The sequence below is a fragment of the Pollicipes pollicipes genome, unplaced genomic scaffold, assembly GCF_011947565.3.
Source record: "Pollicipes pollicipes isolate AB1234 unplaced genomic scaffold, Ppol_2.1 Scaffold_1600;HRSCAF=1878_pilon_pilon_pilon, whole genome shotgun sequence".
NCBI classification, from domain to species: Eukaryota; Metazoa; Arthropoda; class Thecostraca; order Pollicipedomorpha; family Pollicipedidae; genus Pollicipes; species Pollicipes pollicipes.
The window spans coordinates 24,752,940-24,768,090 of record NW_023595962.1 but is presented as its reverse complement, the minus strand read 5'-3'; the positions used below and the strand labels follow the sequence as shown (position 1 = coordinate 24,768,090).

The following is a 15,151-nucleotide window of genomic DNA, read 5'->3' as shown; positions in this document are numbered from 1 at the left end:
GAAGTTTCTACCATAAATCAAACGCGAGCAAAAGGCGCGAGTCTCATGGTGAAGCTCCTAACATTGAGACCTGTGCTTCTGCTTCTGCCTCTGGGCTGAATATGTCGTCAGAGAACCCGCACAATCCCGGCCTGGGCTTCGTATGTGGAGTGCCTTGGTGCCGAAGTGAGCCTGGCATGGTCGTAGTTTGCATTGCGTTTAATTTGAACATTCTGATTGGATGAATCTTTGGGACCAGCACCCACGCTACCTGGCGTCTGCTGCGTAAAATCAGAGCCACCGCCCAATCGTACAAATCCCCTGATCATCGGCAGAATTCCACGGCTAAGCTTAACGTGTCGTTATGCTCGGCACGCCCCGTCTTGACCGTCGACAAGTGCCCTGACCTTTGCGGCCTGACCTTTGGCGCACCAGCTGCCATCGGCTGCAGGCCATGCCGGTTGGGAACAAATAGCGAGTGTCAAAAGCGATTGGAACCCACCCCTTCACAGGTGGGAAAATTGAAAGGTAAGCGTTCTAACCGAGCTAGTTGTTGAAACGGGCCTTTCTCCACCTTTACCTTTCTGCTTAGTCCCGCAACACCAAGACCCTAACTAAACGGCATGAACGAACAAAAGAGTTGAAAATGTCTAAAAAATTTGCCGCCCGCCCTCAGTCCCTGCCTAAAGGTCAATGACCTGTTTTCCTCCCATCAGCCGACAGATGCCTGTCCACTGGCAGTGTGTCCTGCCGTACACGGACAGTCGCCTCTTCTGCGCTCTTGTCTTGGATCCCTGTGCACCGAACATCCCGTGTATGAGGGTTATGATCCTGCAACGGTCGGGTTTGGCCAGTGTGTCAAATTCCCCGGATTGAAACGTGCCACGAGGACCGAAATGTCTAAAGTCTGGAAGAGGCCGAAATCAACGAACTTTTGATATGTTTGAGTGGAATATCATAATTCTGAGGAGTACAAAACTGACCGACCGAAATCGTCCGCGCAAAAGTGCCCTATTTCATCTAAGACCTTCATTTTTGACACACCGGCCATGACATGCTGACCCCCGGCGGCAGGCCGGCCATGACATGCTGACCCCTGGCGGCAGGCCGGCCATGACATGCTGACCCCCGGCGGCAGGCCGGCCATGACACTCTGACCCCTGGCGGCAGGCCAGCCATGACATGCTGACCCCTGGCGGCAGGCCAGCCATGACATGCTGACCCCCGGCGGCAGGCCGGCCATGACACGCTGACCCCTGGCGGCAGGCCGGCCATGACATGCTGACCCCTGGCGGCAGACCGGCCTGGCTTTGAGCAGTCTTCTGCGGGGAGGCGCGTCCTCCGGCGATACTGGCAGCGCCAGACAGCCCCGGCAGACAGCTGGCTTTTACACGGCGTTGAGCGGAACAGAAGTCGAAAAGGCAACCCTCAACGTCTGAGGCAATTGTTCCCTCGTGAAAGGTTTTTCATCGGCTCAACTTAATCAGCCAGAAAATGGCCACTGGCTCTGTCGACCGCTGTTTCAGGAAGAAGGCAACAGCATCACACCAACGTTGTGTTTATTAGTCGTTTCCCCGCCTACCCGCCCACCGCGAATAAAATATAGATATTTCAACGATACTTAACACAGCGCAACCTTAAAACAGAAAAACCACGGGTCAATTTCCAGCTACAGTGCTCGTGCAGCACACCTCGCACGGTGACAGGCAGCGCCTCCCTCAGGTGCCATCAGATAACCTGCGAACAGAACCTGGCCCGGACCACCGCCCCCCCCCCCCCCCCCCGTGTAACCCCCACGGACGCGGTGCTGCACATCGCGTCACTGCCGGCTTCGCCTCCAGCCGCGCGGCGCAGGTGGCGGTCGGCGACGCTCGCGAGCCCCTGGGGGATGGGGGGAGGGGGTGGCGGCGGCTCAACCGACAAACGTCAGCGTTCGTGACCTCCCGGGGCCACCGACGCTCCCTCCTCGCCGCCGACCCGCGCCCGGCGCGGCCCTCCTCGTCACCGCGTGGTCCCGCCGCCCGGCCACACGCTTCACACCCCTCAGCGGGCGGCGCGGGCGGCGCAGGCAGCGAGACGGAGCGGATAGCTGCGGCTCTGCCCAGTGTCGCTGCGCTAAAACCGGCTGCACTCGAAGCACATCGCGAGGACCCGTCACTGGCGGCCATTTTGCGTCGCGGCGAGACTCGTGCGGGAATTTCCACCGCGCCTTCGCGACACAGAACATAACTCGACAAGTCGCGGGCGTCTATTGCTGGCACCATCCAGACATCGCCTTCGCCCGCGGCTGGCACGCGACCCGATCGTGAACAGCGCCGCCCTGGTGGACCGCGATGAGGTGTTGATTCACCACCGGCCCAACAGATGGGACGGCTATCGCTGAGCGGTCGGTGCACGCTCATCTGCTGAAGAAGTCGTCGGTGCTCTGAAAAGGAATGGAAATAGTGAGCCGCCATCAGTCCTGGACGTCCATCACGTCACGGCAATGATGGGTGAGACGGCCACCCGTTTCCCATTTAGCAAACCAACACTCCAGCACCACCGAATGCGCTCCGCTGGCCGTGTCTCCATCACACAGACGTCCGACGACAAGGCACGAGGTAGTGTGCATCGACTAAACTCCAGATGTGACAGTGATGACCGTTACCTGGCTACCATTCACACGACAACCAGCCAGAGGTTCATAACAGGACGAGAGAACACGAGAAAATATATTTCGGATCAAGAAGGTAGCGCATTCATCTACTGATTACTATACAGTATTTACGAAAGTCCTACTGGAGGTCAGTGTGACATAGTGGTTTCCACAATAGTGCAGTACTTTAGGTCCTGGGTTATGAGGTTGTGAGCTGAAGAAGTGTTAGCGACAATATTCCGTTGTTTTGAATGTTCTGGGGTTATAGGCACCAGCTGATTGCACCACCCTGAAAGCCGACGACCGTTCCAGGTCACGGTCCAAAGAGGCGTGTTCCGAAGGTTTGCAAAACCATGTTCATAAAAACAGAAACCTTGAATGGCGGTGTCAGCGTCAGCTTCCATTGCACCGGACATCAACACAAACAGCGGCATAATGACATTGATCTGAATGCCATCCGCTGCGAACAGCGTGGAAAACACCACAGTCGCTTCGAAGTGAGCGAGGCCCCAGCCCTCTCACCTCGGCGGCCTCCATCCGGAACATGGGCAAGCCGTCGGCCTGCGGCGGCGCGCCAGCTGTCGCTGCTGACGTCACGGCGCCGTCAGCTGGCGCCGAGCTGATGTCGCCTGCGGCCGGGCGCTGAGGCGGCACTGCCGGCGGCACGAGAGCAGGCTCGGAGGAGGAGGAGGAGGAGGCGGGCGGCGCTATCGGCGACGCCGCCGGCTGGGCGGAGGGCGGTGAGGCGGGTGTGACCAAAGGCACAGACGGCGCGTCAGGAGAGTAGGTGGGAAGCATCACCAAAGGCACGGCGGGCTGCTCGGAGGCCAGGCCCGGCGGCGACACCCCCAGAGGCGCGGCGGACAGCTCCAGCCCCGCGCTGGGGCCGGCCGCCTGCTCCTGCGCCGCAGCCCGCTCCGTCCCCAGCGCCGGCCCGCCGGCCGTCGGCACGGTCGGCAGCGGCTGCAGGAACACGGGCACCGGCGACGGCCCGGCCGACAGAGTCATCAGCGGCAGCGACGGCGGCTGGGCCGACGGCGGCGGCGGCGGCGCCGCAGGGGCCGGCGCCGGCGGCAGCGGCGAGTGTAGCACCACGGCCGGCGCCGGCGGCACCAGCTCCTCGTGGTGCAGCGGGCTGTGGCACACGGGGGACGGCCGTCACCGGAGAGGCCTCGGCGCGCGGCCAGGGGCGCGGTCAGGGCCAGCACACGCGGAGGGAGGGAGGGAGGGAGGGAAAGAGGAAGGGGAAGAAGGAGAAAGGGAAGGAGGGAGAAATGGAGGAATAGAGGGATGAATGGAGGGATAGGGAAAGAGAGGAGGGAGAAAGGGAGGAAGATGGGAAGGGAGGGAGGCAGAGAACGAAAGGGAGGACGGAAAGAGAGGGAGAGAGGGGGGGGGGGGGGGGGAGAGAGAGAGGGGACAGAGAGAGGGAGAGAGAGAGAGAGAGATCAGGGTCAGCATGTGGTACCGAATCCACTGCCAGAGTAGAGTGATGAGTTCAGAGGGCAGGAAAGGAGGGAGAGGTGAGCAGGAGATGTCAGCAGCCAAAGGTCACATGTCGGAGGTTAAGAATGAGGTCAGAGGACCGCTTTCTCGCACGCCAGAACCCCAACACCAGAGTCACCCAACAGGGGGACAAAAGGTACGCCAGGCAGCCGAGATGAGCCGGCTGACCACAGAACAAACACGCACAGTGTCCGCAGTACAGGCGCTGCGCCCCTGCCCGCTACGCGTATAGCCAACACTCCAACATGACGACACACATACGAACCCATCTACCATTGATCAACCCGGCTCAATGTCAGTAACGTCCATGTCAACACACCGCCAGCGTGCGACAGGAGCGGCCGGGAGGGGGGGGGGGGGGCGGAGAGGGGCGGCCGCTGCGCCGCTGACCAGCCAGTGTGACGCACCCACCCGGCCGGCCGCACCTCCCTCATACTGGGCGCTCACATGGCCGGCCGCACCTCCTCATACTGGGCGCTCACATGGCCGGCCGCACCTCCTCATACTGGGCGCTCACCTGGCCGGCCGCACCTCCTCATACTGGGCGCTCACCTGGCCGGCCGCACCTCCCTCATACCGGGCGCTCACCTGGCCGGCCGCACCTCCTCATACTGGGCGCTCACCTGGCCGGCCGCACCTCCCTCATACCGGGCGCTCACCTGGCCGGCCGCACCTGCCTCATACTGGGCGCTCACCTGGCCGGCCGCACCTCCCTCATACTGGGCGCCACGGTCGGCTGCGGCTCGGCGCCCGGTGACCTCAGGTCAGCTCCGCTCGCGGTCGTCTTGATCTCGTCTGAAAACGGAGACATCCGCTGGTGACGCCACGCAGTCCACGCCGGCCGGACGGCAGGCGACGGCGGGCACTCGACAAGCGGGGAACCATGACGATCCGACGAGCCCCGCACAGCACACGATAAATGGCGACGATACGGCGGCGGTTCAGGCCCAATGGCGTCGTAACTGCCGGGGCACTTGTGCCACGGAGCGTCGCCTCAACGAACCTCGTCCTTGAGACCGTCGCCTGAACTTCCGCTTACAGGATAAAGGGCACAGATCAGGCCATCCGCGCTGCCGTGCCTCCAGACGTGCCGGATTGGCGCGCGTCGGTTCGAGTTCAATGCCTCGGCCAGTGGCAGAGGCACACGTACCGCCCGGTGGCACAGCGACGCACGCACCAGCCGCTGGTACAACGGTACACGCCACGCGCGGAGGGTGATGCTGGCGCGTCACTGCAGCGGCCTCGACCGCCTGGCAACGATCTGGCCGGCGGCCGACACGTGTAAGCGAGCGGCGCCGGCCGCCACAGAGGCGAACACGGCGGCGTCACCGGCGGGCCGTAGACGGCGGAGCACGCGCGCCGAGCCGCCGGCTGAGCCGCCAGCTAGCCGGTGCGGTAATCCGTGTGTCCGGAGCGGGTCTGTGTGCGCCTCTGGTCCGTCGACACATCACCGCACGTACTGGGCGGGTGGTTCCTGAAGACTTCCTCGCGCAGCGTCGGCAGGAAGGTGTCGATGCGGTCCCAGGTGATGGCCCAGAGCTGGGTGAAGCCCTCCGACGTGTGGAAGATGCCGGCCGTCTCCATCACCAGCAGCATGTTCTTCATCGACTCCGGGATCGCCTCGTGCTGCGGCCGGACACGCCAGTCAGGCGCGGCGCCGCCGGGGGCTGCACTCACGCGTGCCAGGTGGACAGACGTGTGCCCGACAGGCCGGGCCGACGGGCGGCGGGGAAACACGTATGTCTGAGTGGATACGGCAGCCAACTGTGAGGTTATTACGGAGAGTCTCGTCACCCGGCCCAGCTCCGGTGGCCACACCTCACAACTGCTGCCACAGACGCCAGGGCACGCCCGTCATCCAGCATGCAGACAGCACACCACCCACCGTTGCCTCTCCCCCCCCCCCCCTCGCTCCGGCCCGGAACCGGAACACTGAAGCCGGAGCCGAAACCTGAGCCTCGACTTGAACCTCAACCCACCCCTGGCCTCGGTCCTGACACCAACACTTACCCTGACCCCGACTCCGACTCCGACTCCGACTCCGACTCCGACTCCGACTCCGACTCCGACTCCGACCCCGACCTTGACCCGAACCCCGACCCTGACCCCGACCCCGACCCCTCAGCACAGGACGCACCAGCAGGTCGGCCCGGTCGGCGTGCAGGTACTTGTCCATGAAGTCGAGGATGGTGAGCCAGAGCGCCGTGAAGGTGGGCAGCGACAGCAGCGGCGTCAGGTGCTGCAGGAACACCTTACACAGCAGCGTGGCTGCCCGCATCCGCGTCTCCTCCAGCCCCGCCGCCGGCGACGGCTCCAGCAGCTTCGCCAGCAGCGGGAACAGCACCTGCAGGACGCCGTGAGGTGAGCTAGACAACTGGAGTTATACGACGCCAGCAGAGCCGGACGCAGAGCAGGACCGTTCCGCGTTTGTGCGGCAGTCGGAGGCTCGGCGCAGGGCGGAACATCGCAGTTTGCACGGCGCCCATCAGACGGCGGGCCGGCCCAGGTCAGGGTTTGTACGGCAACTTCATTATGGCGGAAGGGGGCGGGCGAGCACACGTCTTGGCTTGCGGGGAGCATGACAGGCGGGGATGGGACAGGCCGTGGGCAGGCGGAGAGGCGGGGATGGGACAGGCTGTAGGCAGGCGGGGAGGTGGGGGTGGGCCAGACGGTTGGCAGGCGAGGGGGCGGGGATGGGACGGGCTGTGGGCAGACGGGGAGGTGGGGATGGGCCAGACTGTGGGCAGGCGAGGGGGCGGGGATGGGACAGGCTGTGGGCAGGCGGGGAGGCGGGGATGGAACGGGCTGTGGGCAGACGGGGAGGTGGGGATGGGCCAGACTGTGGGCAGGCGGGGAGGCGGGGACGGGACAGGCTGTGGGCAGGCGGGGAGGTGGGGATTGGACGGGCTGTGGGCAGGCGGGGAGGTGTGGATGGGACGGGCTGTGGGCAGGCGAGGAGGCGGGGATGAGACGGGCTGTGGGCAGGCGGTGAGGTGGGGATGGGACAGGCTGTGATCAGCCGGGGAGTACACGGCGTCTGACGGGGTAGCAGGGCCACGCTAATGCCAAGCCAGAGTCGGTTCACATCACCAGAGCCCCTGCACAAGCGCGTGCTCAGGGAAGCCGCCAACTCCACTCAGACCAGGGCTAGTGTGGCAGGGCACGCTCAGACTGGGTCCAGTCAGCCGGCGAACACTACCGTGACCTTTCTGAGCTAGAACTGTTTCCGAGTTACGCAGGTAGACCGTTGCGCCACAATGCATTGACCTTGACATAAGCCCGATCCAAGGCGAGGGCCACCTTACGGCATCTCACCTATGGTGGCATTTCAGTACATAGAGTTGAGGCCTACGACATAACACAAGACCGGCAGCAGTTCGCGTGTTGGCTGCAAACGAGCTATTTGGGGATGCGAATATTCTACCCGTCCAACAAAGCGAAAACAGTGCGACGAAGACCTTTTGTGGCGGGCTTGATCCCCGTGACTTGCATTTATTTTCATTCCAAACCACTTCACTCCCATCCCATCCATTTGCTGGTGAGTTTCGCCGTCGACCAGCGGCTTCAAGTTGTGGCTTTCGATCTAAAGCACCGTGTTTCGTTCCTTCATTACATTCTCTTTAGAAAGAACCTCACAGAACTGAACTACGAATCTGCGCAAGTTCAAATTGTGTCGCATGAATGCTTTCAACAAATGAAGCAGTTCAACCGACGCACCTACTAGCACAGCACTGACGAATACACACCTTCAGCGGAACAAGCCGATTTCTCGCCCGTGTGCTTACACGTCGCGGTCCCAAAAAGCGCACACTTGTGGCTCCACCCCATGAAGCCAGGCCCTGATGGAGCAGACCAGGAGACCACCAGCCCCGGCAGTGCGCCCGCCTCTCCCCCTCCCGTGGCGCGCCGCCGCCCCGGCCCGCGGGGCTGGCTGTTCACGTGCGGAACGCTCGGCCCCATCCACCGCCGCCGCGTGTCGGCCGGTCCGCGCCGGTCTGAGTCGTACGCGAGTCCCGGACCGCCACACGGTCTGCCCGAAAACATCACATGTGGGCGTGCGTGCGTGCGTGCGTGTGAGCGAACGTGCGTGCGCGCGTGCGTGCGTGCGTGCGTGCGCGAGTGTGAGCGAGCGAGCGAGCGTGCGTGCGTGCGTGCGTGCGTGCGTGCGTGCGTGCGTGCGTGCGTGCGCGCGTGCTTGCGTGTGTCGGGGAAGCGTGTGGCCGCGTCCGGGGTTCGCGAGCGGGCGGGTGGAGCGTGCAGCGCCGTCCGAGCGCAGCCCAGAGCGGACGTCAAACTGACCTTGTGGAAGCAGGCCTCCCACTCAGTTGGCGCCAGCGCCTGCAGGTCGTGCACCAGCAGAGAGCGCTGCAAGTAGGTCACGGCGCTGGCTCGCACCTGCCGCCCGAACGAGGTCAGGTCAACGCCAGGTCAGGGTCAGGGTCGTGGCGGGGTTCGGCGGCTCGGTCAGCCGCTCGAAACTCACTACAGAACATGAAATTGAAACACGGCTCAGCGCTGTCCGCCCTCCTCAGGTCGCAGGGCGCTCCCTCCTCAGGTCGCAGGGCGCTCCCTCCTCAGGTCACAGGGCGCTCCCTCCTCAGGTCGCCGGGCGCTCCCTCCTCAGGTCACAGGGCGCTCCCTCCTCAGGTCACAGGGCGCTCCCTCCTCAGGTCACAGGGCGCTCCCTCCTCAGGTCGCCGGGTGCTCCCTCCTCAGGTCACAGGGTGCTCCCTCCTCAGGTCACAGGGTGCTCCCTCCTCAGGTCACAGGGCGCTCCCTCCTCAGGTCACAGGGTGCTCCCTCCTCAGGTCACAGGGCGCTCCCTCCTCAGGTCACAGGGCGCTCCCTCCTCAGGTCGCAGGGTGCTCCCTCCTCAGGTCGCAGGGCGCTCCCTCCTCAGGTCGCAGGGCGCTCCCTCCTCAGGTCGCAGGGCGCTCCCTCCTCAGGTCGCAGGGTGCTCCCTCCTCAGGTCGCAGGGCGCTCCCTCCTCAGGTCACAGGGCGCTCCCTCCTCAGGTCGCCGGGTGCTCCCTCCTCAGGTCGCAGGGCGCTCCCTCCTCAGGTCACAGGGCGCTCCCTCCTCAGGTCGCCGGGTGCTCCCTCCTCAGGTCACAGGGCGCTCCCTCCTCAGGTCGCCGGGTGCTCCCTCCTCAGGTCACAGGGCGCTCCCTCCTCAGGTCACAGGGCGCTCCCTCCTCAGGTCGCCGGGTGCTCCCTCCTCAGGTCACAGGGCGCTCCCTCCTCAGGTCGCCGGGTGCTCCCTCCTCAGGTCACAGGGCGCTCCCCTCCTCAGGTCGCCGGGTGCTCCCTCCTCAGGGGCTCCCTCCTCAGGTCGCAGGGCGCTCCCTCCTCAGGTCGCAGGGCGCTCCCTCCTCAGGTCGCAGGGCGCTCCCTCCTCAGGTCGCAGGGCGCTCCCTCCTCAGGTCGCAGGGCGCTCCCTCCTCAGGTCGCAGGGTGCTCCCTCCTCAGGTCGCAGGGTGCTCCCTCCTCAGGTCGCAGGGCGCTCCCTCCTCAGGTCACAGGGCGCTCCCTCCTCAGGTCGCCGGGTGCTCCCTCCTCAGGTCGCAGGGCGCTCCCTCCTCAGGTCACAGGGCGCTCCCTCCTCAGGTCGCCGGGTGCTCCCTCCTCAGGTCACAGGGCGCTCCCTCCTCAGGTCGCCGGGTGCTCCCTCCTCAGGTCACAGGGCGCTCCCTCCTCAGGTCACAGGGCGCTCCCTCCTCAGGTCGCCGGGTGCTCCCTCCTCAGGTCACAGGGCGCTCCCTCCTCAGGTCGCCGGGTGCTCCCTCCTCAGGTCGCCGGGTGCTCCCTCCTCAGGTCACAGGGCGCTCCCTCCTCAGGTCGCCGGGTGCTCCCTCCTCAGGTCACAGGGCGCTCCCTCCTCAGGTCACAGGGCGCTCCCTCCTCAGGTCGCCGGGTGCTCCCTCCTCAGGTCGCAGGGCGCTCCCTCCTCAGGTCGCCGGGTGCTCCCTCCTCAGGTCACAGGGTGCTCCCTCCTCAGGTCACAGGGCGCTCCCTCCTCAGGTCGCCGGGTGCTCCCTCCTCAGGTCACAGGGCGCTCCCTCCTCAGGTCACAGGGCGCTCCCTCCTCAGGTCACAGGGTGCTCCCTCCTCAGGTCACAGGGTGCTCCCTCCTCAGGTCGCAGGGCGCTCCCTCCTCAGGTCGCAGGGCGCTCTCTCCTCAGGTCGCCGGGTGCTCCTCTTGGGTCGCTTCAAGATCAGTGCTTGATTATCAATGATCAACGTTGTCAGAGTCGGGAAAACTTACATGGCAGACAAATTAATCGAAAAACACAACATACGACACATGAACATACTTAATCGAAATAAAATCGGTGGCCCATGAAGCCCTTCCCTCACATACCACCCGAAGTGCCATGTCCAACGGCTCGGCCGTCACCAACGGGACGCGAGCCTGCCTCCGGCCTGTCGTCCCGTCACCTCCCCTCTGCCCGGCCCCTCCCCGGCTGACCTGGCGCCGGGGGTCGCAGCATAGGCGTGCGATGCCCTGCAGCAGCGGGCACCAGCCTCCCTCCCACAGGCTGTCCAGCTGACCGCGGCGGCTGGGCTCGCTGAACCAGCCGAAGATGTGGGCCGCCCGCGTGTGCAGCGTGTGCATCAGGTCCAGCAGCTGGAGACGGCCGCCACACACAGCCGTCACGGGGGAGGACACGGGACGTGAGAGACGGGAGGTCCAGCAGCTGGAGACGGCCGCCACATACAGCCGTCACGGGGGAGGACACGGGACGTGGGAGACGGGAGGTCTAGTAGCTGGAGACGGCCGCCACACACAGCCGTCAAGGGGGAGGACACGGGACGTGGGAGACGGGAGGTCTAGTAGCTGGAGACGGCCGCCACACACAGCCGTCAAGGGGGAGGACACGGGACGTGGGAGACGGGAGGTCTAGTAGCTGGAGACGGCCGCCACACACAGCCGTCAAGGGGGAGGACACGGGACGTGGGAGACGGGAGGTCTAGTAGCTGGAGACAGCCGTCACGGGGGAGGACACGGGACGTGGGAGACGGGGGTCCAGCAGCTGGAGACGGCCGCCACACACAGCCGTCAAGGGGGAGGACACGAGACGTGGGAGACGGGGGTCCAGCAGCTGCAGACGGCCGCCACACACAGCTGTCACGGGGGAGGACACGGGACGTGGGAGACGGGGTCCAGCAGCTGACAACAGTGGGAAAACGGAGAACATGCGGAAGTCGTGTATGACAGTTGGCGACAAAGCCCATACACAATGCCCTGAGAATCACGTAATAGCAATGACACAATACAGAATCACAGCTGTTTTGTACCAATAGCTTCTTCGACCGGCCCCAAAGCACCGTACCACAGAGCAGTGCGGTGGGACCACTGGGACAATCTGCTGGTCTGCCTGGTCTGTCTGCTGACCTCCACTGCTGACCTGTCACCTGTCACTATGTGCACTGACCCACACTGTCATTTGGTGGTGCCAGACCACCTTCTCTGACATGTGCGGTGAACTCCACCCACTGACCCGGGAGACCTGATCTGCCTTATCTGACCTTACCTGACCTGATCTAGATGACCACCTGCCGGTACCCCGTTCTCGTGATCCGACGTGATCTAAACCACCCTAATCTGACCTAACTTCCGCTGGCATGCCGCCGTCGTGACCCGCCTCGTGTCCTGACCCGTCCTGACCTGTATGGCGATCTGGTGGTAGCCGGCCGGCAGCTCGGCCTCCGAGTCGCTCTCGTCGGCGTCGTAGTTGCGGGCGGTGGTGGCGGCGGCGGCGGCGGCCGGCGGGGGGCGGCCCTCGTCCCGGCGGCGGCCGCGCCTCTTACGGCCCGGCCCAGCTGACGGCGCCGGTCTGCCGCACACACACACATAAAGGTCACTGGTCACCGTTCACTGGTCACTGGTCACTGGTCAGAGGTCACAGGTCACAGGTCACAGGTCGCTGGTCACAAGTCACAGGTCACAGGTTAGAGGTCACAGGGCGCTGGTCACTGCTTAGAAGTCACTGGTCATTGGTCAGAGGTCAGAGGTCACAGGTCACTGGTCACAGGTCACAGGTTAGATATCACAGCTCACCGGTCCGAGGTCAGTCTCACCCCCCTCACCTGTTAGCCGCCAGACGCGCCTGCAGCCCAGCCTCCACGAACGTGCGCAGACACTGGACGCACGGCTGGAAGTTGTCGGCCGTGATGTAGGCGGCGTCGCGGATCAGGAAGGCCAGACTGTCGGCCGCCTTGGCGAACGACACCGGGTCGTGGAACAGCACCTCCCGGTCGTGCGTGATGTTGAACTGGTTGACGGGCAGTGCGCGCATCTGCAGCGGCTCGATCTCACCCTCGCGGCCCACCTGCCGACGACACAGAGCAACGTCACACACCGTCCGGCCAGGCCCACCCGCCGATGACACAGAGTAACGTCACACACCGTCCGGCCCGGCCCACCCGCCGATGACACAGAGTAACGTCACACACCGTCCGGCCCGGCCCACCTGCCGACAACACAGAGTAACGTCACACACCGTCTGCCCCGGCCCACCTGCCGACAACACAGAGTAACGTCACACACCGTCTGCCCCGGCCCACCTGCCGACAACACAGAGTAACGTCACACACCGTCTGCCCCGGCCCACCTGCCGACAACACAGAGTAACGTCACACACCGTCCGGCCCGGCCCACCTGCCGACAACACAGAGTAACGCCACACACTGTCCGGCCAGGCCCACCCGCCGATGACACAGAGTAACGTCACACACCGTCCGGCCAGGCCCACCTGCCGACAACACAGAGTAACGTCACACACCGTCTGCCCCGGCCCACCTGCCGACAACACAGAGTAACGTCACACACTGTCCGGCCAGGCCCACCTGCCGACAACACAGAGTAACGTCACACACTGTCTGCCCCGGCCCACCTGCCGACAACACAGAGTAACGTCACACACTGTCTGGCCCGGCCCACCTGCCGATGACACAGAGTAACGTCACACACCGTCTGCCCCGGCCCACCTGCCGACGACACAGAGTAACGTCACACACCATCCGGCCCGGCCCACCTGCCGACAACACAGAGTAACGTCACACACCATCTGCCCCGGCCCACCTGCCGACGACACAGAGTAACGTCACACACCGTCTGCCCCGGCCCACCTGCCGACAACACAGAGTAACGTCACACACTGTCCGGCTAGGCCCACCTGCCGACAACACAGAGTAACGTCACGCACCGTCTGCCCCGGCCCACCTGCCGACAACACAGAGTAACGTCACACACCGTCCGGCCCGGCCTGGGCTGTACTGAGCCACAGCCCCCTACCACCGCCTCTGCCGCACCACGTCAGCATGGTCTGCAAAGAAGTCACTAACCAGTAGTAAATTTAGTAGATCAGAAAATGGTATTGATATAATGCTCATGCAGCCGGTCTCATGCTAAGAGACTCGCTTCAAACCATTCAAAACAACTTCTAAAATAATTACCTGTGACATAATTTTTGCGTAGCGATTTTTCAGGGACGTTTTAGCTTTAATAGCAGGAGCGCAACGCCGTCGTTCAAGAGTCAAAAGATCAAACGCTGTTTCTGAGAGCAGTAGGAAGCATAACTTTCTGGTTTCTTTCTGGTACACTGGGAGGCCTTAGCACATCAGTACATCGCGGGTCCTCCTTGGGGCTCATACCAGTTGTCAGCTCCCCCCCCCCTCCCCCTTCCCTCTTCGCTGATGGCATCGAAACCAGACGCAAACGGCTTGACTCTGCTTCTGTGACAACAATCTATCCCGCCCCCGCCCCACCCTCAGTCCACTACTGGCATACACCGCTGCGGCTGCCGGGCACCACAGGAGGCTGGTGCGGCACCTCCCCGCGCCCGCCGGCTGGGGCCGGTGTCCCTCCCGCCCCACCCTCAGTTAACTACTGACGTACACCGCTGCGGCTGCCGGGCAGCACACGAGGCTGGTGCGGCACCTCCCCGCGCCCGCCGGCTGGGGCCGGTGTCCCGCCCCGCTCCAGCGTCAGGTCAGCGCCTCGGCGCGGCCGCCCGCCGCTGACAGCGGTGACCTGTTGACCTGCTGACCGGCTACTGACCAGGATCCAGCCGCCGGTGCCGGCGGGCCGGGTCTGCTCGGAGGCCACGCGACCCGACAGCTCCGACATGCTGTGGAATGGTGCTCCCTGCGGCCGGAGGCCCGGCTGCTGACCTGGGGGCACACAGAGGTCAGACAGGAGTTATACAGGTGTCACACAAGGGTCAGACAGATGTCAGATGGGTTCATAGTGGTCCCACCAGGGTCAGACAGAGGTCACCTAGAGGTCACGCAGGGGTCGCATAGGGGTCACACAGCGGTCAAAGGTCACGTAGGTGGACAGGAGCATGAGAACAAAGTCACGTGCTTTGAGGCAAGAGTCGACATACGACAGAACCCTGCACTGACGGGCATAGCGCTCACTCCAGTCAGAAGCCTGCAGCGGTTGCCGGGATAGCCAAGCCACGCCGGTGAAACTGATCAGTGGCCATGCCGGCAACGACTACATCACACAACCGGTACCCGCAGTCGCAAAAAACCTGCACCGCATATGACGCATCTCTTCCCCACGGCCAATGCTGGGACAGCCGGCGCCAGCGAGTGGTGCCCCAGCCCGCCTTAACCCCACGGTCCGGTGTGTGGCCGGTGGCGGCGCCAGAGAGGAGGCGGCGCCGGCACCGCGCTCACCTCTTGGCTCGTACAGCTCCGAGTCGCTGTAGCACTTGTCCGACGCGTTACCCGAGTCTTGCGTGCCGTCGCTGGCCACCTGCTCCGTGTCGGAGACGGCTGCAATACAGGCGGGGATCCGGTCAGGTCAGGTCAGGTCAGGTCAGGTCAGGTCAGTTCAGGTCAGGTCAGGTCGGGTCAGGGCGGGTTAAGACGCGACCATCAAATAGGTTCCGCAGGTACTATTAAATCGATACAGTGCACACAGATGAGTGGATTACATACCAGTTCAGTCTGGTCAATTTACCAGAGGTGAGCACCTGTGTGAACGGTGTGATGGCGCGAATCACCTCGGAGCTGATTC

The 15,151-nt window shown here is 64.0% G+C and overlaps 1 protein-coding gene across 1 annotated transcript in view; it reads right to left on the bottom strand.

Moving 5' to 3' along the window:
- Positions 1 to 3,411: 3,411 nt before the first annotated feature.
- The window catches only part of LOC119114891 (Golgi-specific brefeldin A-resistance guanine nucleotide exchange factor 1-like), a 38,451-nt gene continuing 26,711 nt past the window's right edge, over positions 3,412 to 15,151 (bottom strand). Inside the window, 11 exon segments of the mRNA XM_037238949.1 lie at positions 3,412 to 3,430; positions 3,657 to 3,749; positions 4,816 to 4,915; positions 5,581 to 5,746; positions 6,258 to 6,464; positions 8,420 to 8,515; positions 10,589 to 10,747; positions 11,789 to 11,957; positions 12,211 to 12,452; positions 14,183 to 14,295; positions 14,809 to 14,907. Coding sequence (XP_037094844.1) covers positions 3,412 to 3,430; positions 3,657 to 3,749; positions 4,816 to 4,915; positions 5,581 to 5,746; positions 6,258 to 6,464; positions 8,420 to 8,515; positions 10,589 to 10,747; positions 11,789 to 11,957; positions 12,211 to 12,452; positions 14,183 to 14,295; positions 14,809 to 14,907 — 1,463 coding nt within the window.